General features: G+C 44.0%; 1 protein-coding gene across 2 annotated transcripts in view; it reads left to right on the top strand.

Moving 5' to 3' along the window:
- The first annotated feature begins 17,510 nt into the window (after window positions 1-17,510).
- The window catches only part of DELE1 (DAP3 binding cell death enhancer 1), a 20,402-nt gene continuing 12,561 nt past the window's right edge, over window positions 17,511-25,351 (top strand). For both annotated transcript variants that reach the window (XM_034066701.1, XM_034066700.1), the window contains exons 1-4: window positions 17,511-17,773; window positions 17,885-17,996; window positions 18,166-18,277; window positions 18,627-18,770. In XM_034066701.1, coding sequence (XP_033922592.1) covers window positions 17,679-17,773; window positions 17,885-17,996; window positions 18,166-18,277; window positions 18,627-18,770 — 463 coding nt within the window. In that variant the 5' untranslated portion in view covers window positions 17,511-17,678. The remainder of the gene's footprint in view (window positions 17,774-17,884; window positions 17,997-18,165; window positions 18,278-18,626; window positions 18,771-25,351) is intronic.

Raw genomic sequence — 25,351 nt, 5'->3', positions numbered from 1 at the left:
TGAGAGTTGGTCAAAAAGATAATTAGAAGAATAATGGAATTCCTAGATAAGGAATATGATATGGTGGGAGCTAATTATCACAGTCTCTGCAATGAAAGTTGTGCATTGCTAATGTTTCAGAATCATTTGAACATATCTTTATAATAATGATCAAAAGGGAACTGCTTGACATAATCTACTTGAACATTCAAAAGGCTTCTGACAGGCTTCTTCAGGCAGGGCCTATTCCTGAAGAATCCTGCACAGACAGGTATTATGGTTGCTACAGGAAGACGAAGCACACACCAACATGCAACAACGCCACTAACAGCCACAAAACTGCCTAATATCATAAACAGGTATTTACTACAAGCTTTGGCTTTCCTATGGAGGTGCAAAGTGGCATTATTCCAAGTATAATTTTTGTAATTGCAATTAAGGCACCAAGAACTCTTGCATAAATGCTTTTAATACACTACCAGAATGAAATATGACACATAAGGCACTGACATCTTGTAGAGCATCATTAAACATACCACAACCATTAATAAGTATGCCAAGGAAAGCCAGTACATCTGCACGTAATTCAAGCAGAAGAGTTGGATTCCACATTATATTTGTTGAGTAAAACATTTGAGAAGACTCCAGTTTATTCTGAGTCAATAGAATGTGAAGCATCACTGAGGAAAAAAAACATCCTCTTGGGATTTTTCATTGGACTGAGAATTGTGGCACTCTTCCGTAAATGTCAGGCTTATCAGTGTTGTGAGTAAGCATCAGTTAGCTCTCAAACAAGCTGACTCCCTGCATTTTTCTCAGAACTCTATGTAATATTCTCCTGGCAAGGAACAGCTCTTTTAGAAGACTGCAACACCAATTTGTAAAAGAAGCTTGCCTCAGCTCTGACTCAAAATCTGAAAGAGATCAGGAATAGATTAGATGGCTGTAGGAAGATCTGCTTTTTGACTACAAACCGTGGCTTATTTGGAGTTAAAGTGATACAGGAAATACACATTTCTCCTTTTCAGTTCAGAACAGATGCATTAATTGTAAGAAAACTTTTTCTTCATACTTGTTTATCTACATCATATTACATTAGTAGTTTCAAGTATATTTTTGACCTGTGACTGGTTAATGACATCAATATTTGCAATACATTTACATCCCTTTCTAAAGAGCCTTTCTTTATTTCCACCATCCAGCTTTTCTTTTTATATTCCTAGATGAGACCCAGCAGCACCGTGGTGAGATCTTCATTAGCATCCAAATAAAAATTCATTGTTTGCTTGTAGAGTGGGGAGATGAGTTCAACGTTCACTATTCAGTGTTCAGCGGTGCCATCAAAAGTGTTTACATTCATACCCATGTTTCATTTGCTTTTGACAGCACATAACGAAGCACACAAGCTGCACTGGGTCAGATCAAAGGTTCCTCTACTGCAGCATCTGGTTTTCAATAGAGATGCCTGGGGAAGGAGTTTAAGAACATACCAGGTATGCAGTGGTGCTTTCCTGGAATATTATTCTGGTTTCTAACAATATGTGTCTTGGGACTTTTTGAGTCACGATCATTGGTTTTACTATTTAACAGGTTATGCTTTAACTTCTCTCCATTAACTTTTCCTGTTACCCCCAGAGCACAAGTAAACTTTGAGCATCCATAATATCCTACAGCAAGGGATTTTACAGTTCAATTACGAGTTTTGTAAAGAACCATCAACCAGATTAAATTGATTTCTAGTTGTTGCTTTGGAAGAGACACTAAAGGGGCTTCTCAATTCAGAGAGAAGGCACCAAGGGGGATATGAGTGAGACTTATAAAATCATGGTCACAGCAACAGTAGGTGGACGGTGCAGGCAGATGGACCACTGGGCCAGCCCACTAGAGTCTTTCTTATGTTGTTATGACCCTAGTGACCCTAGTTGCAACTTCAAGACTGTCTCAAGAGCTCCATCAAGTTTGTGAAATGTGGTTTCTCACTAGAAAAACTTTCCCTGATATAGAATCACAGAATCATTTAGGCTGGAAAAGACCTTTAAGATCATCAAGTCCAACCATTAACCCAGCACTGCCAAGCCCACCACTAAACCATGCCACTAAGGGCCTCATCTACATATCTTGTAAATACTTCCAGGGATGATGACTCCACCACTGACCTGGGCAGCCTGTTCCAATGCTTGACAACCCTTTTGGTGAAGACATTTTGCTAGAATCCAGGCTAAAATGTTGGTGTTTATCCGTTTCATCATTATTTTCTTATCATTTCTCCTCACTTGCTAAGCACAGACCGCAGTGTGTCAGTATGCAATTCTCCACTTCGCTCCTGGGGACCTTCTGTGGGATTGTTGTCACATTTACCATCTTCCATCCCTCCTGCAGAGAGACTGATTTAAGTGACAGGTTACATACTATAGTAGCTCCATAATTGCATATTTGTTTTCCTCCAGAGCTTTTGAGTGATTACCATATGGTCTTGGCAATTTCTGACTCTTCATCTTATCAATTAGTCCTAAAATGCATTTTATTGTCATTTAATTTGAGACAGTTCCCTATACTTGTCCCCATAAGTTTGACTCTCATGGGAGAATAACCTATCTCAACCACAGCAAGCACCAACACAAAGCTTCAGTTTACTTTCCAACAGCAACTTTCCTTTCTTACAATAATCCTTGTAGAGACTGGTCATCTGTTGATCAATCCTCTGCAAAAAGTACCTTATCCTGGCAATTCTGAAAACATTTTTACTAGTATTTTTACTATTCCTTTGGTGAGTTTGCACCTTAAAATCTTCCCTTGTCTGCCCTACGGATTCAGCTTCACAGTTAATGCTTTTTTTTTTCTTTCCTTTTTTTATTTAAATAGTTTCTTTATTTGCTCAGAAATCCCCAATTTCGAATACTCTCTTCCATTCTGCTGCTAGAATATTGCCTTTTGGTCCCTTGTAGAATTATTTCACTCAGTGATATATTGCTCTGAGCTTCAGATAGGGTGGTTTTATCCAGCTTCTCATCTTCTGCATCCTTATAGAGGCTGCTTTTAATTTCCTTTTAAGAAGCTCACATACTTTTGAATAGGTCCCATTTTTAAGGTAGGTATTACTGTGAATAGTTGTGGGGGAAATCAAATACCCCTAAGATACTCTGCCATGAATCTCTCTGAAAAAATACAGGTATTCACCAAGGTGTTTTCAAAGAAGGGGGGCTTTGGAGGAAAGAGTACATCTAACACCTCCAGCTGGAAGCAGGAGGATGGGGAGGCCCCTGCCACGGCACTGGATGCTGGGTGAGGTGGGCAGAGGAACCTCTAGCACCAAGCTTTCAAAAGGGTCTGTGAGGAGGCTGTAGCAGGGGCAGGTAAAAGACAGGTAGGGAATGTGGAGAAGCAACTCCCAAAAGAGGATTCGCATTCAAAAGTAAGACTGTACCTATGTCAGCAGAATGATGTGAACTCACTCGTTCAGGGAAGGGAGCTGTATTATTATATTAGTACAGGCTCTCTATGCTCACACAGGTGGTGCAGATGGAGCAGAGCTGTCATATGCAGCCTTTCTTCAGCACGACAGATCTTTCTGCTGCTAGGCAGGCTCTGGGGAGACCATGGGGAGCTTGGGGTGAAAGCCCATGTGCATTTCCCTATGCACAGCTCCCACCTCTGCTGCAGGGCTTGGTATCCTTGTGGCTTACAGGAAGTAATGACTCATGGATGATGGAAAAGCTGTGTTGCTTTTCTGGGTTGCTGGCATTCAGCTCACCTGGAAAAATGGCACCTCACTTCCAAAAAAGAGGGGCCAGCTCCCATGGGATGCAGTGTGGGCCATGCACCTCTCTGCCAGGGCAAGCACACAGGCAGGACAGCTCTCTGGCTGCTATGTCACTGACTGGTGTTGGACGTGACACAGATTGCTCAACCCCGTGGTATTTAGGATGCTGCTCCGTGTTAGGACACTGGTTTGTCCAGGAAGCTTTTTGCTCACAAGTGTAGGTGTCCCAGCAGAGCAGCACCCTGTACATGGGAAAAGGCTCCCTCCTCACACAGACAAGGTTTACAAAATGCAACATAAATGGAATCTAAAGCAGGCAGCTGGCAGAACCCAGGCAGGCCTGCAGATCCACGACTCACAGAAACAAATCCACCAGATGTTTCAGCCTCACAAGGGAGCCACACGCCTGTCCTACTGCAGGAATTGTGTTTTGCCTCCTGTTGTGTTGGCTTCCTGTAAGAAAGCTGGAAAATGGTGGTGGGTTGAGAGTTACTTTCCCTTCTGAAAAATTGGTGCTCTCATAAGTTTGTGTAGTTAGTGAATATCAACAAGAAATAAATCAGAGCTTGGAGAAATGCTGTTCTCCACTCTTCCTCCAGTGTGCCTTGTTTACACCGCTGAGCTGCAATCTGAAAAATGCCATCTATAATGAATACTAAATAGTGGGAGTCTTTTTCTCAGCTATGTGTTACTAAACCTGATTGTTGTGCAGTAGAATATGCTGGGAGAGAGCGGAGGCTTGGCTGTGTTTCTCTGTTTCATGCAGTCATAGAAACTGTCAAGCTTAGGTGCCTCTGTGATCTCCAAGCAGCATGTCTCCCTACACCCCTTCCTAGCTACCCATTTATTTTTAAAACGTTCCATTGTTACTGTAGCTCAGGCTTTTTCAGCCAATTTTAATGTCATTATTATTTCTGTCTCTTTAAAATGTAGCTACTTATGCAATTTTATTCTTCCCCCACAACAAATTCATAGTAATGTGTTAACAGCTGCCTTGTGGTGGAAGTCACCTAGAGTTAATACTCAGAACTCCTCACTATTAAGAAATGACTCACTGGGTGTTATAAAATCTGTACTGCACTGCCTGGCATGCTGTCTTCAGTACACACACATGTGTCTCTGCTTCATCACCAAGAACATTTCGTCCCCTGCCTGTGGAGGGTACATGCAAAACCAAAGGATAACAGAAAGTAAGAATGCATCCACACATGAATGACTCCTAGAGTAGTTCTACAGCTGCTTAACTGTAAAGGACCAGGAAGTAGAAGGGAATCTATATGGCAGAAGATGGTGAAAAAAAAGGATGAAAGAAGGAAGAGTCATACAAGAGTCCCTTGCTCACACTTAATTCCAGCAGCCAGTATGGAAAAACACATCTGCCTCTATTTAGGAGTTTGATGACATTTTTGAGCTCCCTTATTTGCCAGCAGTGCAATCTTCAGACAGTTCAAGGCACAACCATGGTGATAATTCTACATAACAAAATGCACAGTGGAAGTGGTACTGACCCAAAGACTTGTTAACACACAACATAGGTAAGAGTGGTATATTTTCACCCACTAGAATACTGAATTGAGGCAAAAATTAGGACAGGGCTTTGAGCAACCTGCCCTAGTGGAAGGTGTCCCTGCCCATGGCAGGGGGTTGGAAATGAATGACCTTTAATGTCCCTTCCAACTCAAACCAGTCTGGGATTCTGTGAAATCAAGGTTTCTGAAAAACAGCAAATCATTCATACCAATGCAATGTATACTCTGTTTTTCTTGACTCACACACTGAAGTGTTTATATAAATATACTACACTTCCTATACACCCAGTATCAAACACTCCAGCAGAAAGAAGGGCTACAAGACAAAGTCTAATACCTTGTTTTGGCAAGATCAACCACAGAGTCACATGGGCACAGTGAACAGGAGATACTAAAACTTAGCATTCAGGCACTTCTCATAGAGCTGTGCAAAGGTCATTCTGTTCTGTGGATAAGCCCGTGTCAACAGCGAGCATATATTAGAGTTCAGAAAACCCTTTGCTGAGGAGATCCAGGCATTCTGGGTTAAAAGGTTATGAAATTTAGTCTAATCTCTATTCCTACTTTCTTAAACATTCACTACCAATCTATTATGAAGTCAGTGCAGCTCATAATTGAGGTTTCCCCAACTTCTTTCACGTAACCCTGGCCACATTCCTACAAGACTGCTCAGACTTGTAGTTCAGACTGTTCGGAATTCTCTCAAGCTGGCCTGAAATCTGTTTTTCAAATTCATCTGATTTGCATCCTAAGTTCTCAGACTGAAATAAAATCATTTCTTTTTGTTAAAATATTCCTTGACCACTCTGCTGAGAACCTTTTGTGTCTCTGTGCTTTATCGCAGGAAGGTCACATTTGATCCAGGGTTTCTCCTACTGAAAGGTTTGTTTCTGTTGCCTTCACAACTGTCCACAAAGTCCTTACACTTTCAAACAACAGGAACAACCAGCAGTCATCTTCAAGCCCGACAGAATAACGAAGATACCAAAAGAATTAACACCCAGGAAAAGAAAAACACCAGAAGAACACAAATGATTTCTAAGCACACGGAAACCAAGGAAATGAGTACTTGTCAACATGAATCCCTCATGAACAAAACAAGCTGACTCAATCTAATTTCGCTCTCCAATGGATGACACTTTGTGGATAAAGAATCAGAAGCAGATATCACATACCTCAATGTCACTGAGGCCCACACAACATTGATGAGTACAATAACGCCCTGGCTGAAGTCATGACACAAATCCGGCTGGAATCCACACTCTGAGAGTACTTTCCAATGGTTCACTGTGAAATGTAAAGGACAAATTGAATGGTTACTCGGCTGTTCATAAGTTCCATTCAATATTTTATTGATAGCCTGGATGAAGGAATGGTTTGTGGGTTTATTAAATCTGCCAAGCTTAAATCTGCAAAGAGTGGCTACAAATACATTTGGGATAGCAGTATTACAAATTTTTGACAACTTGGACAAGCTGTCTATAAATACAGGAATCATCTCAATTGTACAAAGCGTAGTGTTTTAACTTAGGCAGGAGTAAAGCGCACAAACAGAGCACAGAAAGCAGGGCAGAAAGCAGTCTGGAAAAAAGGTAGATCTGAAGGTTCTGATAGATTACAAGCTGAATAGGGGTTATTGTCCTAAGCAAAGAGAAAATACTACACAGATATATTAACAGAAGAATTACCTGTAGGACATCTTGCTCGTCCTTTTGCTGTACTCAGTATTACGCCTCAGTGCAGAGGAACATCCCGTCTTTGGTACTGCTCCTCAAGAAAGGCTGACAGGCTAAGCAGCAAGAAAAACAGTAACACTTAGAGGTCTGGAAACCATGTCCTGAATCAAGAGACTTGGAACAGGAGATGATCAAAAGAGAAGACCACGGAGAGATGCAATAGCAGGCCTGACAGCGTCAGGCGCAGTAACAGCCTCGAAGCAGATAAAAGTCTGCAACAAAAATGTAAGAGAAAGAAGCCAAGAATGTAATGAGCAGATCTGATTCTGTTATGGAAGAAGGAGATGGAACAACTGATTACCTGAGATTGCTTCCAGCTTCACTTTGCAATGATTCTGCGCTGATTAGAGTTTGTCTGTACTCAGTTTGTCCTGATGTACCCCAGTGACTTCATAGAGTAATTGCTCATGCACATTTACATCATTTCTGCATTAACATCATCATTAAGGTTAGAGTGTTTTACGTTCATCGCACCATCTTAAGACTATCTGTCTTGCAAATACCTTATCAAAATGCTATTTGCCAAACCAGCTTCACTCACAACTCATTAATCAAAAACCATTTTAATAATTAGTCCTCAAACAGTAATTCAGTAAAATCTTTGTATCTTGATTTTCTTTTCCAACCAGCGCAATGGGAAAAAGGGTTTGTAATCATTCGGCACCACCACTCTCAGACTCAAGAGTCTAGATTAGAGCTGTTGGTGCCAGAGTCAGCCATTCCACTGCCATAGAAACCACTACAATTTTAGACAAAATTGTATATATATTGGACCTCTCCACTCCAGATCCTTATAGAAGATATCAGATCACTGCTGCTGCTGTTAGCACCCAGTCCAAGCCTTGGCACAAAAGCAGGACCAGCACTATCTACATCCGTTCTGACATTGGAAGAGATGTACTTAAAACCTTCCCCATATTATTCATTTCAGTGATTATCCATCATCTTGCTAACATCTCTGTTACTACAGTTCAGCCTATTATCTCCAGCCATCTCCCCAGCAGACACTGAAAACAGTTTAAGATGCATTGGCCAGGCAGGGCAGCTGGCTAGCATGTCTGCTTCTTAGTCACAACTACTTCTCAGGGTGCCAAGGGAAAGCAATGCTGCCTTTTCAAATAATTATAATCAATTACCAGTATTGAGCAAAACCAGCTATAGCTGAGATTCTGACAGGATCCATCAAATTAAATGGTTGTGCTTCTAGTATTGCTGGAAGGTGAACAGAGATCTTCGTGAAGTTGTGCAGGTTTGGAGATTTATGAAAATACAGCTCAATTTCATTGGCATACAATCAGATAAATCAACATTATATAAAACCAGAAATAATACAAGCCATACACCTTGTTAGCTCTGGAGACCCCTACACCATTGTTAAACTTGGTTCTGTCAGAGAGTGGAAACCCAAAAGATTCCAGATTTATCACCTTAATCCATTACATTTCTTCTCCAGAATTCACACTGCTGTCATTTTCTCTCCTATTCTGATTACCTTCTTTGTAACATATTGGCTTTCTTACTTTTACTGAATAATTCCTGGTCTATTATATCTATAATTATACTAATAATTAAGCATGCCTTTTCATCAGCTAGCAGCTAATTACTTCTGTTCCTACCCAGCTTGCTCAGAAAACACTCAATTCATCTGCAACCATATCACTCTCCCTGTTGCTAAGCAGTCAATGCTAGGCAGCAGTTGTACTGTAGCCAGCATCATTTGGTTCACTCTGGCTTTACAGGTACTTTCAGCTACCAAAGCAGGCTCTACTAACTGTGGTCTTAGTCCTTTTTTGGTCAAACCTTATCTAAGATTTTGTTATATGCAGGATGAAATAATGAAGTAGTCTAAGCTCTTGATTCCCTGGCATTATCACAGGAAGAGCTACTTGCATTCACACACTGTCCTGCTAGATTTCTTGGTGCACTGGATCACTCTGCATCTGTTAATGTGGGAACTGGACGCTGTCACTGTGACTTTACTTTCACACTCTGGTTCCGATCAGTACAGTGTAGATGGGCTCTGCCCCGAACCACCCCAGCTAGTTAGCATCAAACTGAAGTAGCACAAATCAGCCCAGACTGCTTTATTTTCCAATTACCCATCATTTTCTCTGTTGTAGATTGGAGAAAGCAGCTGATGTTCCAGGATGAGAATTCCCACCATCTCCAACCCTGGCAAAGCCATTTCCTTCCCTGTTTCTCAGTTAGTGAATTTAGTGACATTAACATCAGTGAAAAGTTAATGACAAATATCTCCAGGCTTCCTAGAGACTGGGCTAGGCCCAAACCCTTAATTCTTTTCTCTGATTCATGACTACATATTCTGAAATGAAGAAATGTTGGCAAATGCAGTGGTTGTGCTTGATTCTAGAGAATGGGAATTCAAAAATGGGGAAATTTGTTTAAAAAAAACACTCAGAATGGCAGCCAGAAAGGTAAAATGTTTTCAGATGGCAGGTAGACTATTTTAGGATCCTATATTGGAGGCTCAAAGCAAATGCATATAACCTGTCAAAAAAGACTTGAGAGAAAAACAAAAAGCATAAAACAGCAGGATCAGGGAGGCAGTTGGAAGTTAAAATGTACGCTGCAAAAAGCTGAAGTGGTGTCTGAAAAGGGAAAACTAAAAAGAACATAAATCCTGGCAGACTAAATGTAAAAGCACAATAACATAGACCGAAGAAAGAATTTAGAAGCTATTTGCTAAAGAAATAAAAAACCCCAAGAAATCCTTCTTGGAACACATCAAGAGCATGAAGCTTGCAAGAGACACGTATGAGAGAAGCACTCAGAAAAGATAATGCCATTGCAAAAGATTCCAAACTCTTCCTTTTACATCTCTCTTCACCTGGAGAACCTTAGAGAAACTCTGAGGCCAGGATGCTGTTTATAAGACATTCACAACAGGCTTGTCTTAATTTAAGGTTGTTAAGTGTAGATTATAAGCAGACAAACTGAATAACAACGTATCAGTGGATGAGATTCATGCAAGATCTTTACAGAATGTTAAATATGAATCATCTGAGCTAATCCCCTTAGTATGTAACCTTTTGCTGAAAATTGCTGTGATTATCAAAGGGCTGGAAGGTAACTAATAACAAATCAGTTTTTAAAAAGAAATCCAATGGTGATTCAAGAACCCACAGACTGCTAAGTCTAATGTCCATATTGGTCGTACTGGCTGAAGCTCTAGTAAAGAACAGAATGACTGAATACATGAATAAAAGTAACACATTATGGAAAAGTAAACATGACTTTTGTGAAAGGAATCTGAGCCTCCTAAATCTGCTGGAATTCTCTGAAGGAGTCAAAAGCATGTAAATAACAGAGATCCAGCTGAGAAATTTCCCTTGCATTTCCAGCTCTCACCAAGCTTCCAGAAGCTTCAGGCACTGAAGGTCTCATCAAAGGCTTTTAAATAAACTAAAAAGCCAGGGACTACAGGTAAGGCCCTCACAGAGTTAAATAATACTGGGGAAAAAAAGATTAGACTGTAGGATGAGTTTTCACAGGAGAGGATGATCATCAGTGGAATCCTATGGGGATTAAGGTCCATGGCGTTCACTGTGTTCAGAAGTGACCTGGAAAGCAGGTGGAACAGTGAAGATTTCCGAGAAAACATCAATTAATTAGGATAATATTTACTACCAAACCTTAAAGATCTCATGACATTGAGTAAGCCTCATGATAAAGTGGGAGATAAATTTCAGCCCTGACAGCTATAATCTACCTATCCACAAAAAGCAACACTCACTTTACACACAGAATGATGGGCTCTGAACTGGTTTGCACAATTTAGAAAATGCATCCTGACATTCTAATAGCTAGTTCTATGAATATATCACCTCAGTGCTCAACAGCAGGCAGAAAAGAAAAGCAAAAGTTCAGAATTCTTAGGAGACAAAAGTATGACTTTGCCACTCTATGAATTCATGGTGCGTCTGCTTCTCAAATACCAAATGTAGTTCTGGTGCCCTTACCTTATAAAGGAAAGGAACTGTAACAGGAAAGGAACTGTAACAGGGAGAAGAAAAAATACATGGCAGAATGACAAACGTAGTGAGTACAAAACTGCTGCCATGTGAAAAACAAAATTAGCTTGCAGAAGTTGAATAGGAAGCAATCACTTGCCATTTGTCTTTCCCAATTGTACTGAGCGGGCCAGGTGCCAGAAAGGGGAGACGGACATCATACAAGAGCTCTGTCGCGTGCCTTTTTATTCAGCTGCTGCAGCCTTCATATTCTGTCAGACAGGAATTTCAAGGGATGTGTGAGACTTGTGACAACTAGGTTTCATGCACAACCCCAGCATGTTCTCAGGAAAAGAAAAAATATAAGGGGAAAAAGCAAGAACAACAGACTGCCATACTTACAGTACTTTTTGTGCCCATCATTTGTAAATCAGCATTTATTAGGTCTCTGCCTCCTTTCCAATCTGCCCTTCCCACACTGCAATTTCAGAATTTAACTAAATGAAACCCCACTTAGGCAGCATTCACTAACATCTGACTACAGCAATCCAGCCATGTTGCTTTGCCAGCTTCCACAGCATTCAACACAGCTCCTGTCCACGTTCCTCTCATTTTTCAAACTCCTCTGAGCACTGTGGGTTCAGGTTGTTAACTCACTCCTTCAAGGACAGCACTACTCTTCATTCAGCTGTGCAGTGGCCAGCACCAATTGGTCCCATACCTGATAACAGCCTTAAACTACTGGCAAGCTATTAATAATACACAAGCAATGATTTTAATTGCAACCGGGTGTCTAGAATTTAGGAGCTATACAAAGAGTTCCTTCTATCTAAAATATTATTGTCCCATTGTGCATTTTGGAGTTTAGTTCTCATTAAAAGTAATAGAGGGAAATAGTCTGTAGCAAACTGAATGTGTTTGTTGTCACAGTTCACCTCCTGCTCCTCTGCACTAAAACACACTCTCACTCAGTGACAAGACCACAGCTGTTGCCATCTTTTACTTACCTGCTGAGTGCAATATTTAGCTTGAGGGACACTGAAGTTTTCTGTTTGTTAGTTATCAGGTCAGTAACTCTCACCTTATCACTTCAGTTTCCATTCTGTTGATAAAACCTGTCAGCCTTCCTTGAGTGGTTCCTAGTCCTCAGAAGAAATCACATTAAATTGGCACAACCAAGTAAATCTGTAAGGGATGTGCTCCTGATTTACCAAAGGGAAGGGGGGGAGGGCTTGAATTTCTCTCCCTCCTCCTTCTTGCCTGGCTCCAATGTCCGAGCGCTTCAGGCTGTGTTGAAAACCTCCCTACGGATTCAGCAGTTGGAGTCAGCTCAGGTCTTTGAATCTGGCCCAGAGGAGATGTCTGTGGAGCCAAAATTGATATATTTAAGTGCAAGAGACAATAACCATTTCTTCAAGTATAAGCTAAAAATACCCAGAAGAAAGTGGAATTCATAATGGAGATTTTAAAGATCTGTGACATACCAGAGCCTGCACAAGGGTTTTAATGAGAGAGAAGCCAATTTAATTGGTCAGTGTGAGCAGATGTTTTCCTGGGTAAGTGGGCTACTACATCTCCCATTCCCATTTAATGCCAGGAGCATCAGTTTAACATGGCTGCGACAAGCCCATGTCACAGGAGTGCACTGACAAGAGTCAGGGAGAACCTTGATAATCAGCGTCTCCATGTTGTCAGATCACAGAGCTGAGCCATGAGGAGAAAGCACTAAAAAGAGGAGGCAAAGGAACATTTCTAAAGGTAATTGCTTGAGTGACCATCTCTGATTGTCGACTGGTTCATTACTATGCTGGGCATGAAGCTAAAGCAGCCCGTTAAAGTTTTAAAGTCTGTTAACGCTGCATTAACAAGGAGTTGCTGAGTACCAGGGTTAAAATCCGCAGTCCTACCCTGTGCAAACACTTCTGGAGTGCATGTCACCACTCAGAGGAACCCCAGAAATAACTTCCATGGACCATTCAATTATAGGCAATCACCACTCAGTGCTCCCTCTACTTGTGGCATGGCTCATCAATCAGGTTTTCTGTCACCATGTCTCTTCTCATAGCAGTCACCAGAAGGCCCTGAGCTCCCTCCAAATTCATGTGACATTTACTGTCAGGGGCTGTCAACACCAAGAGATTCTCCCAGGGCCTTCATCACAAAGCAACAAGATATATCCCCAAAACACACTCCCAGTTCCAGATCTGGATTACAATGACTGACTCAGGGGCTTTGCAGCAGCCAGGGGAGAGCGAAAGGGCAGCTCGAGCCACAGCTTATGCCCAAATACCTCTTTTTTTCTTACTTCCTTGTTAGAAAAATGCAACCCCATTAAGAGAGGGTTTAGGCTTATGATTAATTAAGCCTTCCTCAAAAATGCCCCTTATGAACTTATTAAGAGAAATTATGAAATTGCTTACTTGGAGATTTAGCTTTCCCATCTTTAGCATTGATCCTGCATTTGTTGTGTTTCCCAATACAATGACCTAGTGGAAAACATTTATAAAACTTAATAAATTGCAGTTGGCAGTATTGACAAAGTGGGTATATGCACATTTGGGTTTGTATGAACGTATTATAAGCAAACTAATAAAATAAAACAAACACATTTTCTTTTGTCTGCGAGCTGTGAAACTGGATCATCTGTAATTTGAAGTGGTTCAAGTCTACTTCATCAAAGTTGTACACTGAGTTTTGTAGGCATAAATTTCTGGCTTTAGAAAAAAAACTGATGTGTGTCAAAGCTTTCAGGTTCCACCAAGTGACTTTGTTCAAGACACACAAAATCACAGATGAAAACCCAAGTTACCAAAAGACCACTATGGGACAAGAGGTGACAGCTCCAGCACCCAGGGAACAAAGTTCCAGTGGCCAATGTGCCTCAAAGCAATAATCAATAACTTGGAGATACATTGATTTTGTCTGGACTTTCAAGGGGACTGGCATTCACCCATTAGGGTGAATAAAAGAGTGCCTTCTACTGCAAGGTTTTTCAAAGCTCTAGAAGGTTATATACATTGTGAAGACATTTATGTTTTTTTAGAACCTGCTTTCTACGAGTCTGGTTTTCTCTTTCCACCAAAATAAATGTATTTCTTAAGGAACACAGTATTTATTCCCCTAAGGCACAAAGTATTTATTTTCTTAAAATTATTGTGTGATAACAGAGTTTTCTCAGCCTCTTCTCACACATTCTGTGTGCCAGCCCACTGATCACCATCATCTGAGCCCAACAATCCAGGCAATTTTCTACCCAATTTATAGTCCATTTACCCAATCCACACCTCACCAGTTTAGTGAGGTGATACTATAGGAGACCATGTCAAAGGCCTTGCTAACAACAAGGTAAACACCACCCACTGCTCTCCCCTTGTTGTCCAAGACAGTCTCATCACAAAAGGCAATCAGGCTGGTTAGGGATGATTGCCCTTGTCAAATCCACTCTGGCTCTTCCCAGTCGCCTCCCAGAGGCACAAGCTAAATAAGAGGGTTTCAGAGTAGTCCAATCCTTCTTCTTACCCTTGAGTAATGAATGACTGTGTGAGATTTGACATTTTTCAGTCATCATCATCCTCTCCCGATTACTGCAGCCTTCCAAAGTGGCCATGCAATGACATGGGCCACTTCCCCAGCACCCTTGGTGCACAGAGCAAAATCCCACCATCAACAGTCATGGATTTATAGACTCATAGAAGGGTTTGTGTTGGAAGGGACCTTAAAGCTCATCCAGCTCCAACCCCTGCCACAGGCAGGGACACCTTCCACTGGAGCAGCTGCTCCAAGCCCCTGTGTCCAACCTGGCCTTGAACACTGCCAGGGATGGGGCAGCCACAGCTTCTCTGGGCACCCTGTGCCAGCGCCTCAGCACCCTCACAGGGAAGAATTTTTCTCCTCAGGGCTGCTCTCAACCCAGTCTCTGCCTGGTCAGAAAAGCTGTAGCAAGGCCCTCTGCATCTGCAGTAACTCCTCATGGCTTATCACCTCTTCCTTCTCAACATCCTTTCCATCCTCTGACTGCAAGCTGCTAGGACACAAACTAGTCAAGCTGGAAAGCCACAAGAAGCAGCCCTTGTGCAGAACTTACTGTTCTGCCTGCGTAGCTCAAGTAATTTCTCTCTGTGACATTTACTCCCTCAGTCACATTACTCCACAACAGCTTAGATCCACAACAAAGATCTCTCAACTTGTCTTGCTCTGGACAGTCGTCTTCATGTCTCAGAACTCCCCTCCCATCCCATCTGCATTTGGCTCTTCTCCAAAGTAAAAGACACAAATGTGCAGCAATGGTTCAACAGATGTTGCTCAGCTCCTGTGGCACCCTCATGATATGAATCAAACCAGATTAGCTCTGCTATTGAATTGCCAGTTGCAGAAAAGACAGAGTTTCACACACCAAACGGCTAGGGACCTGGAAGGAAATTAGGACTAAACAGCATTAAAAATACAGTGATTAGCTGAGAAGATCCTGGATGAACCAATACCAACAAATGCAGTGTTAGTTTTTGGAGCATTAATTACTGATATCAACTTGATGAGCAAGAAAATTAAGGCAAGATTATAGAGTGGAGATGCTGATATTTCTATTTTGCATGTCATTTTCATCCCCAAACAAACTGTAGTAGCTTAGCAAATACCAGCCTACTAACACGAGACAATTAGAGACACATTTACTAAAAGAGACAACTAAATGACTTTGTAATTAAGGTATTAAGCCAAATCTGGGGTGAAAAGGATAACGGATTTGTGTCCCACATGACACTACAACAAAATAAAAGCTATGGAAAACCAGAAGAAATCTGGCAGTTTGAAGCAAGCGCTCAGCCTGATGAAAGAGAACGATTACAGATCTCCTGGAAAGCCACACTCCGAGCCAAACTTGCAGCCATTCAAGCATAAAACATGGATAATGCTGAACTAGAACTACAAGTTCCTAACAGGAATTACCAGCAAAGAGAACATCGTATTCTGCAAAGAGAAACGAACTGACGGAATGACCAAGAATTTCTGTGCTGGTGGAATGAAGAAATGACCAAGAAATGCACATTGTTCATCTGGAATGAGCACAGGGCAGGCAATAGTCACACTTCTGAAGGAAACCACCAGGGAAAGGAGAATATGAAGTCTATAGTTTTCTCGTGCTGGCATGGCATGCTCTCGGTTGGGAACTCTGCCATCTTCTGTTGCAATGCCACTGAAACAGACAGACATACAGCACATGTAAGACAAGTGGGGCATCTGGCCTCTTACAGAGTAAGAGGGACCACCACCGAGGGGTGGGGCAAGTTCATGCACAGCCCAAACTGCAACTGCATCTTGATGCATATTTTACACATTCCCGTTCACAAATGTTTCCCACTTAAACCCATTTCCCATATATAATTAATCACATCAGTGATTACAGGAAGATTAACTGACTGAATTTCTGATAAAACCTAAAATTACTTTCTTGCTGTAAGGAATTTGCAGTACACGATTTCTTCTTGTCTAATTCATAGAATCACAGAACCCCAGACTGATTTGGGTTGGAAGGGACCTTAAAGCTCATCCAGTTCCAACCCCTGCCACAGGCAGGGACACCTTCCACTGGAGCAGCTGCTCCAAGCCCCTGTGTCCAACCTGGCCTTGAACACTGCCAGGGATGGGGCAGCCACAGCTTCTCTGGGCACCCTGTGCCAGTGCCTCAGCACCCTCACAGGGAACAGCTTCTGCCTAAGAGCTCATCTCAGTCTCCCCTGTTCTGGCAGGTTAAAGCCATTCCCCTTGGCCTGTCCCTACAGGCCCTTGTCCCAAGCCCCTCTCCAGGTTTCCTGCAGCCCCTTTAGGCACTGGAGCTGCTCTCAGGTCTCCCCTTCAGGAGCCTTCTCTTGTCCAGGCTGCCCCAGCCCAGCTCTCTCAGCCTGGCTCCAGAGCAGAGCTGCTCCAGCCCTCACAGCATCTCCATGGCCTCCTCTGGCCTCACTCCAACAGCTCCACGTCCCTCTTGTGCTGCTGCCCCAGAGCTGGATCAGGGCTGCAGGGGGGGTCTGCCCAGAGCACAGCAGAGGGGCAGGATCCCCTCCCTGAGCTGCTGCTCACGCTCTGGGGGTGCAGCCCAGCACACGGAGGGGTTCTGGGCTCAAGCGCTCACTGAAGCCAGGGCATGGGAGCTTCTCGTCAACCAGCACCCCAAGTCCTTCTCCTCAACCCATCAGCCCAGTGTCCACCCACCCCGCTGCTGGAAGCTGCTCTCGGTCAGGAAAATGCACGGTTTATCCGGTACTCCCCTGCTCAGGCACACACTTGGCCTTGCGCCGTCAGCCCTCACCCCAGGGCTCCCCTCGGGGCTCCGGACCTGCAGCACAACCGGTAACCCCATCACACAGCGCTGTCCTCGGCCGCTGCTCGGCCCCCTCCGAGCCCTGCCCGCCCGGAGCGCAGGGGCCGCCGCACCGTTCCTGCGCTCCGCCGGGCGCCGCTCTAGCCCGTCTCCATGGTGCGGTGCCGCTCTATCCCCACCCGGCAGCCGGGCTCGGGCTGCCCGAAGCCGCTTCTCTGCCTTTTGCCCGTGTGGGGCCCGCTCGGCCCCGCTGCCCGGTGCTGTGCCGCCCGGTGCCGGACACCGCTGCCCGCCGGTACCGGCCGATACCCTCAGCAGCTGCGTCCTCTCTATGGCCCAAGCTGCTGTCGCTCGGCAACGCGCCCTCTCTATGGTCCGGCGGGCGGGATGTGGCGGCTGCTGCTGGGCCGCGGCCTGAGCCGGTGCTGGCCGCCCCCCGCCCGCCCTGCCTGCGCCGCTCCCCCGCCGGACGGCCCCGAGCGGTGAGTGCGGCGGGGAGGACCTGCAGGGAGAGCGGGGTGAGCCCTGTGCGCAGCGGGGCTGCCGAGGGCTGCCCGCGGCCTTCACCGTGTCGTGTGTCCTGGTTGGTGTAGGGCGGCCGGCTGTGAGGATGGACGGCCCCGGGACGGTCGGGAGCGAGGAGGAAGGCGGCAGACCCTGCCCGGCCTGGTGCCCCGGTACTCCGTGCTGGAGGCAGTCACCTGGGTGAGGAGCGGCGGGCCGGCCTGGGTTGGGAGCGCTGGCACCGCACGACCTTGTGTTGTGGGACGGGTGGGAGCAGCGGGCACAGAGCTGTGGACGAGCGGCTGCATGGGAACGGGACAGCGGGGGCGAGCGGCGATGGTGTCCTTGACTTGTGTCTGCTTTCCCTCAGGGGGCACTGGGTGCGCTGCTCCTGCAGCTGCTCAGGCAGATCGCATGGCTGAGGTCCCTGCCGGACGCCAGGAGAGAGCACAGGGCTCTGCGGCTGCCCTCGCAACACACAGGTTGGCATCGCTGGCGTGAGAAGGGGCTGTGGGAGGGCCCTGCTGCCGGGCAGGGTTCCTGCCTGCTGATAGATTGAAGCTGGAAGAGCTGCGGTGAGAAGCTGAGAACAAGCTTTCAGGCTCGCAGGGGGAAGGAATGAGGGCTGGTGGCTGTCAGGGGAATCTCACTGTTCCTTAACAATTTGATTCAATCCCACTTTACATCCTGCATTCCCTTACCTTTATTTTCTCTTCTGAGTCTGCTTCATGAAGTTCCCTCCCGTCAGAGCAGAGAAGGATGCTAGGTAGATGATACATAGTGCAGTGTTGTCTTCTAAAGCAGACAGTGCTTTTGTGTTCTGTCTTACAGTGGTGACTGAAGCCTCAACCAGCTGTTCCACTGAGCAGCTGGGGTCCTGCTTCCTGCAGAAAGCAAGTCCAGAGGTTGTACCCGAGAATGCATCCTCAGGCATCCCCTCAGGGCAAGGAGAGAGCCAGCCCTGGGCTGAAGTAGGTATGTGCAATGTGCTGGGGAGCAGGATACTTGTGGCAAAAGGACTTCTGAGTTTTGAGATTTCCCACAGCAGAGCTAGGAGCCAGACAGTGTAGAGCCATTTATTGACCCTTGAGGACACAGGTGAGAGTGGAAAGACAAAACTTCAGAGACATGAATCAAGGAGTTCAGAGACAGGAGGAAAAATATCTCCTGAAGTCAGGGAGGAGTGTGCTGTAACTGCAGGTGACATCAGCTTTACCAGTACTGCTCTGCCTTAGCGACCTCATTACAACATCCAGCTGCTGTTCTCTTATTGTGGACAGATGTTTGCAGCCACAAGAATTCAGGAGAATACAGCACCATTGATCTGGGAGACCTTGCACATGGTGTGAAACTGAAGGAATTATTCTCTTCGTGGAAGATGATGATGTATTTCTGAGCACTTATCCTGTAGATAGCACAGTAGAAGGAGGTATCAAAGACATTCTTCTTAAAACGAGTTCTATAAGAATAGAGTCTCAACCCAGGAAAGCAAGTCCTACATATTAAATTTAAAGTCATATCAAGGAAAATCATATGGGCTACTCACCAAGTGAACACTAATAATGGCTTCAGGAAGACTGTTAGAAGCTGGAGCCAGTAGAAAGTGGGACAACATATGATCGTGGTGTAAATGAGGCACATAAAAGAGCCAGCCCACAGACACTGGCTACATAATGTAAGATGCTGCAGAAAAGGTCAGAGGGGTTCCCCATTCTAGGCTTTCTTCCAGATCTTTGGCTTTCTTTTGTGGTGTTTTAATTTACTGCCCACTACTGCTTATCAAACCCATCGCCTGCCAGAGGTTACCAGTCCCATCAGTTGGCAAATGGAGCATTTTGTTTCCATGTTTCCTAATTAGCTCCAGGAAAACAGCCAGGTTAATTTACCTAGACTGCTAATTAGACTGTTTAACCCATCTGCTTTTGCCTGGAGCATATTAAGAAGCACTCAAACACACTGCCTCACTGGCAGATTACTGGACATGGACTTCTGAGAGAAGTGGTGGGAATAAGTGGAGACAGCAATGCCTTCAGTTGGCACAGCTGAACATTCAGGAGTGAACGTGTGTCTGTCTGACAAACAGTTTCCTACCGAGAGTCAATAGGAAGACCTTTTAGGCAAACTGATAAATTGAACAGTGACAAGTCACTAAGGCCATGTGCTCTTTGTTCAGATGTTCTTCAGAAGCAATGAAATCATTGAGCCTCTAATGATGATATGTAATCCAGTGCTTAAATCTGTTGTACAGCCAGAATGAACACTGACAAATTGAACACTGGCTTTTAAAAAGGGGGGGTTGTTTGAGGTACAGAACTGCAAAAAAAAGGTAATTCTAAGTTGATAGAAACTGTGTTGTAGAATAGAAATGTCAGATACCTGGATGAGCGTGCTATATCAAAGAATCAAAGGTCTTGGAAGGATTTAGGAAGCCATTTCTCAGGCCATCTTGCTCTATTGCAGAGACTTAAGAGAGCTGTAAATCGATTATGAGTTCTTTGGAGAAGTCAAGAGGAATGTGGAGCAAGATTATCCAGCCTTTAGCTTTCTGAAAATCTTTCAGCCAGAACCTAAAATCAAGCTATCTGGAGAAATAAAGCTGATGAGAGGGAAGACAGGGGGGCTACTCTTGGGCTAGTAAGTACAAGAAATAGTTTTCACAATGGAGAGCCGTAACTGGAACAGAACTGGTTAAACCTGTTCAGCAGTCAGCAGTGATCTGGAAAAAAGAGAGTGAGGAGACAGAAGGAGCAAATGGTATAAAATTATTCAGGACAGTCAAATCTGAAAGGCAGAGCAAAAAATTGCACAAGAACTAAACCCAGGCTAATCCCAAGGTAGGTTAAATTAGGATACACAGGGGAATGTAGCTCTAAATACACATACAGAATGAGGAGTGTCAAGTTAATAATTATATTGCAGAGGGAACATTTAAAGACACCATGGATACGTTTTTGATAAGGTTAAGTCAATGCTCAGCAGCAGTGAGGCCAATTAAATGTTAATTATTGTAAAGGAAGGAACTGAGGAAAGACAGTATTGTAGGTTTGAGTGAGTCTGTGATGCAGCCACATCTTGAATGCTTCAGGAAAAGACAGTGTCTTAAAAACAGTAGCAACAATGGCATAGAAAATGATGACAAGGAGACAATGACATACAAATAGAGTCAGAGTCTTCGTAAAAAAGAAGTGGCAGAGGGTGTGCTAGTGCTCTGTGAAACTAAAAGTGTTGCAGGAAGGTGAAATGGGGCAATATTTTTCATATTACACATACTAATAGGTAGCACAGAAAGAATCAGGCAGCAAGTCTGAAAAGTGGCAAAAGATGGCACACGTTTGGCCAGTACACAGGCAAATTGTGGAACTCATTGCTCCAGGCCAGAAGTGTAAATGGGTTCCAAGAAATGATTAGGTAAAATTGCAGGTTCCAATTTGGTTTAATTGGTCCAGCCAAAACCTCCTGCTCAGAAGATTGCAGAACAGCTGATTGCTGGAAAGTTCTGCAGGAAGAGCGTGACTTTATAATCCCTGTTCCTTACCCTTTCTGCCCAAGCATCTACAGCTCTCAGTTGTCAGAGATAATATATGTCAGAAATAATTTGATTTTGCTCAATACATAAGTCCTCAGGTTACATTCTCACATTACTCTGTGCATCCATTAGGTGGGAATTTGTTGAGGAAAGTCAAGGTGAAGAGATTCAGTAATGGTCACTGAAGAGCCTCAAAAAATCCATGGTTGTGTAATGTGGGAAGTGCTGGGAAGCTTCCCATGGAAAGTTTTAAAGGGAAGCTTTAAAGTGAAGTCCTTCCTCTCACAGTGTGTTTTGCTTTCTACAGAAAAAGCTGCCTAAGGTTTAGGATTTCTTTTTGCTGGTGTTTAGCAACCAAAAGAGAATAAGACTGGTGAAATCAGAATGCAGCAAGAAGCTGGGGTGAGCAGAAGGGAGGGAAGGACAGACACCTGGCAGATGATGCCGGGGAATCTGATAGCAAAGTCTTGCCACTAAAGAACAGACCTCCAGAACTGGGAATGGAGCAGAATGTACCTTCACTTCTCCAGTTTGCTGTTGCCAGCAATGGCAAAAGGACCTTCTGGAGAGAATTCTATGTCCTCACCCTTTCTTTCAGTGTTTCAGTTAATTTCCAGGCTTGCTTGTGCTGGTCTACAGCTACAGTGACAATCTGCTGTTGCTGTCAGCTACTTCATTACCTCAAGTGGCAAAGATCTTTGTGACGGATCCAAACATCCCAGCATTGCAGATGAGCTGTTCCAGTTTTAAAATAACACAATATGATAGAATCTATTACTTTTACTGTGAAAAAAAGAGCAAACTTTGGGAAATTAATTTAAAAGTTGCTTTAAATAGCATCCTGGATATGACTATCAGCAAGTCCTTGTCTGTATGAGCATATCCTATTTTTTCATGCAGTTCCTGCCTCTCTCAAAGCTTTTTTACCAGAAGTTAGAGGCACGTAGTGAGCAAGCAGGTGATTACAGCCAGTCTCGGTGTTACAGCAGCTGAATGCTGCCCTGGGGAGTTGTATTTCACCCCTGGCAGAACTGTAAAATTCATTATTTCAATTCTGAGATTACAGACATTGCACAAGTGTGTTTTCATTTCAGAGCACAATGAAAACCAATTGGAAACACAAAAATTTTCCGTGAGGCAGAAATCCTGGATTTGGTCCAGCTCTTGTTGCGAATTCCTTCTTGTGAAGTGTTTGGATGTTTTGGGATGAGCAATCCAGACTGGCTATGAGTTTATTAATACCTCATTTGGAGCTAGCTTTGAGCAACATTTGATTAGTCCAGGGTGAACAGTGGGGAAATACAAAATATTTATTAGCTGCTGAATATGTGCACATTGGGCATCCAGTACACTGAAAGCTGTAGGACTGCATGGAAAAAAAGGATGTGTAGTCATGTGAGATCCTAATGTGTGTTTGAAGAAGTAGGAATAAAGTTGCACTGAAAATTCCAACTGTGGTGTTCCCAGCTTTTGTGTGCTTTGAACATACAGCATTAAGGATAATTGAACGTGATTCTGTGGGTGCAGTGTAGCAATGAATTTGTTGAAGGACTGGTTCCTGTGAAGTTGTGTTGAAGCTTGAGCATTCTTAGAGAAATAAGAAATAAACAGTTGGGTGAATTGGTATTAACTAACGTTAGGTTGAAGATTAATTTTCACCACTACAAGGGTGCTGAGGCACTGGCACAGGGTGCCCAGAGAAGCTGTGGCTGCCCCATCCCTGGCAGTGTTCAAGGCCAGGTTGGACACAGGGGCTTGGAGCAGCTGCTCCAGTGGAAGGTGTCCCTGCCCATGGCAGGGGTTGGAGCTGGATGAGCTTTAAAGTTCCTTCCAGCCCAAACTAGCCTGTGATTCTATGGTGATTCTATAGCCTAAGCTAGTTGTTGCACTCTGCTGAAGTGCAATGAGATTCTTTGCTGTTGGGGGGGTGCTTTTATTTCTCTTTCCTACTGAAGGAACCTAAGCATTGTGTTTAGATTGTGTCTGGGACTGAGGCAGCTGCTCTGGAACAAGCAAGTGTTACAGATCACAATATCCATTCAGAGGTTTGATTTATGGCTTGCTCAGCCTCAAAGGTGAATTTTGGGAGAATTCACTAATCTGCTTCTTCAGGAGGTGGGACTGGGTGCCAAGATCAGTTGGTCCCTGTGTTTTCTTTTAAATGACTTTATGTTCTTTGGGGCTGGTAACTCATAATGTGGGGAGATTACTGGGATTAGGGTGAGGAGAAGGTTCTGCTGGTAGAGGGAGATGAGACAGTACCACAGGCTGATGGAATTTAGAATGAGTTTGTTTATTGTTCATGGGGTTTATCCAAATTGCACCGTGTTTTCTCAGTAACTGAGGAGTCTCTGATTCAGAAGGAGTTGTCTGTGCCAAAAGTGAAGTTTCTTGAAAGCATGAATGTACTGATGTTGTTGAAACAAATTCGTGGAATTTGCTGTTGTACCTATAGCAAAAGAACACAAATTGCATCATGAGGGAGATACCTGAGCAAGAGATAGTCCTCCAGTGAGAAAGAGCAGATAATTATATGCCTGGTCTGAAAATAAATGTAAAGCATAACTAATAAATTCACAGATTACATTACTTTTGGTGGAATTATGAATAGAAGTCATGCTTGCCATAGCGACCTTGCTTGTTGAGTGAGTGGGGCTTGTTCCGATAGCATACGTTTTAATACAGCCAAAGGGGAATTGTTTATCTGGGAATAATGAGACTGCAGCTGGAACATAGGCCACAGCTTTGTGTGCATTGTAAGAAGGTGCAGGCACTGCAAGAAGCAATCCTGCCTGTTGCACATTTGTTTCTGCAGGCATAAGTGCTTGTGTAACCATTTAGTGCCAGGAATCAAGGGGTCAGCCCCCTGAAAGGACTGATAATGGTTTTTTATTCATATTAGCTCCCTGCTCTACAGCCACACAGCTTGAGAGGGAAACATGGGGAGAGCATAGCTACTTCTTGTGTTAATAGCACTGGCTTGAAGTGGTCCAGGCTTCAACACCTGGTGTTAGGTGCCTGGTGGGATCCAGCTCCTTATGGTTATTCAGGTTAAAAATAATTAGCCTTAGTCAGGCCTCACCTGTTCATCCTCTTTGCTGGAGGTCACCATCCTCTTGGAGTAGCTGTGTAATCACTTCCAGCCCAATTCTGTTAAGAGCAAGGGGGCTTAGCTCTTGCTGGGGATGTTTTCATTAGATAATTCTGTATGAAAATGGTCAGATAGTGACTGAACACGTGGTTGTGCTACCGTATCTGAGAGGGCAGCGATGAGCAAGTGGGCAACATTGGGGTGATAACCCAGGCCTGCATCCGGTGCATCCAGAATCTGATTATCTCCTTGCACAAGCAGAACTCTACCTGGAAAGAAATTACCTGGAAGAGGAGCTAGGGAGGCAAAACACCTACAGGTACAATGCTCTGAGCAATGGTAATTGGAGCACAGTTCTGATAGATGCAAACTAGGCAGGTACGAACGTGACTAAGGAGGCAATTTTACCCTTCCTGTGACACTGGGGAGAGGGCTCACACTTCAGTAACAGTGTCAGAAATTCCAGGAATAGTGGCAGAAAGTCTTAAAATTCATCAACTTGGGCAGAAAGGTACTTCAGTTGAAAGACATGGACAGGGCAGGGTCTGTCTAGAATCCCAGAAAGAATCCAGAGGGATTGATTACTCATATCAGGGTTTTCGAAAGGAGGATGGTCTTTTGAGTAGAGGCAAAAAGAAAGCCTAGAAAAGCCAGTGCCTGGTAGCAGAAACCAGTTGTATTTTAATTTGAAATGAAGCACAGAGCTTTAAGCAGCAACTGCAAGTTCCTGGAATAATCTTTGAGGGGAAGCAGGAGATTTTCTACCTTTTGGTGGCTTCAAATCAAGAATGGGGCCTTTCTGGAGGAGGTGTATTATTGCTGCAGGCTATGGGACTGTAATCATGTAGCACTTGGTTGCTTTGGTACAGAGGTCAAATTCGTTGGTGTTCCTTCTGTTCTTAGTGCCCCTGAGTGAGTGGGCGATCAGTCCTCTAGGAA

The sequence above is a fragment of the Melopsittacus undulatus genome, chromosome 10 (assembly GCF_012275295.1).
Source record: "Melopsittacus undulatus isolate bMelUnd1 chromosome 10, bMelUnd1.mat.Z, whole genome shotgun sequence".
Taxonomy (NCBI): Eukaryota; Metazoa; Chordata; class Aves; order Psittaciformes; family Psittaculidae; genus Melopsittacus; species Melopsittacus undulatus.
This window is presented reverse-complemented; position numbering and strand designations above follow the sequence as displayed.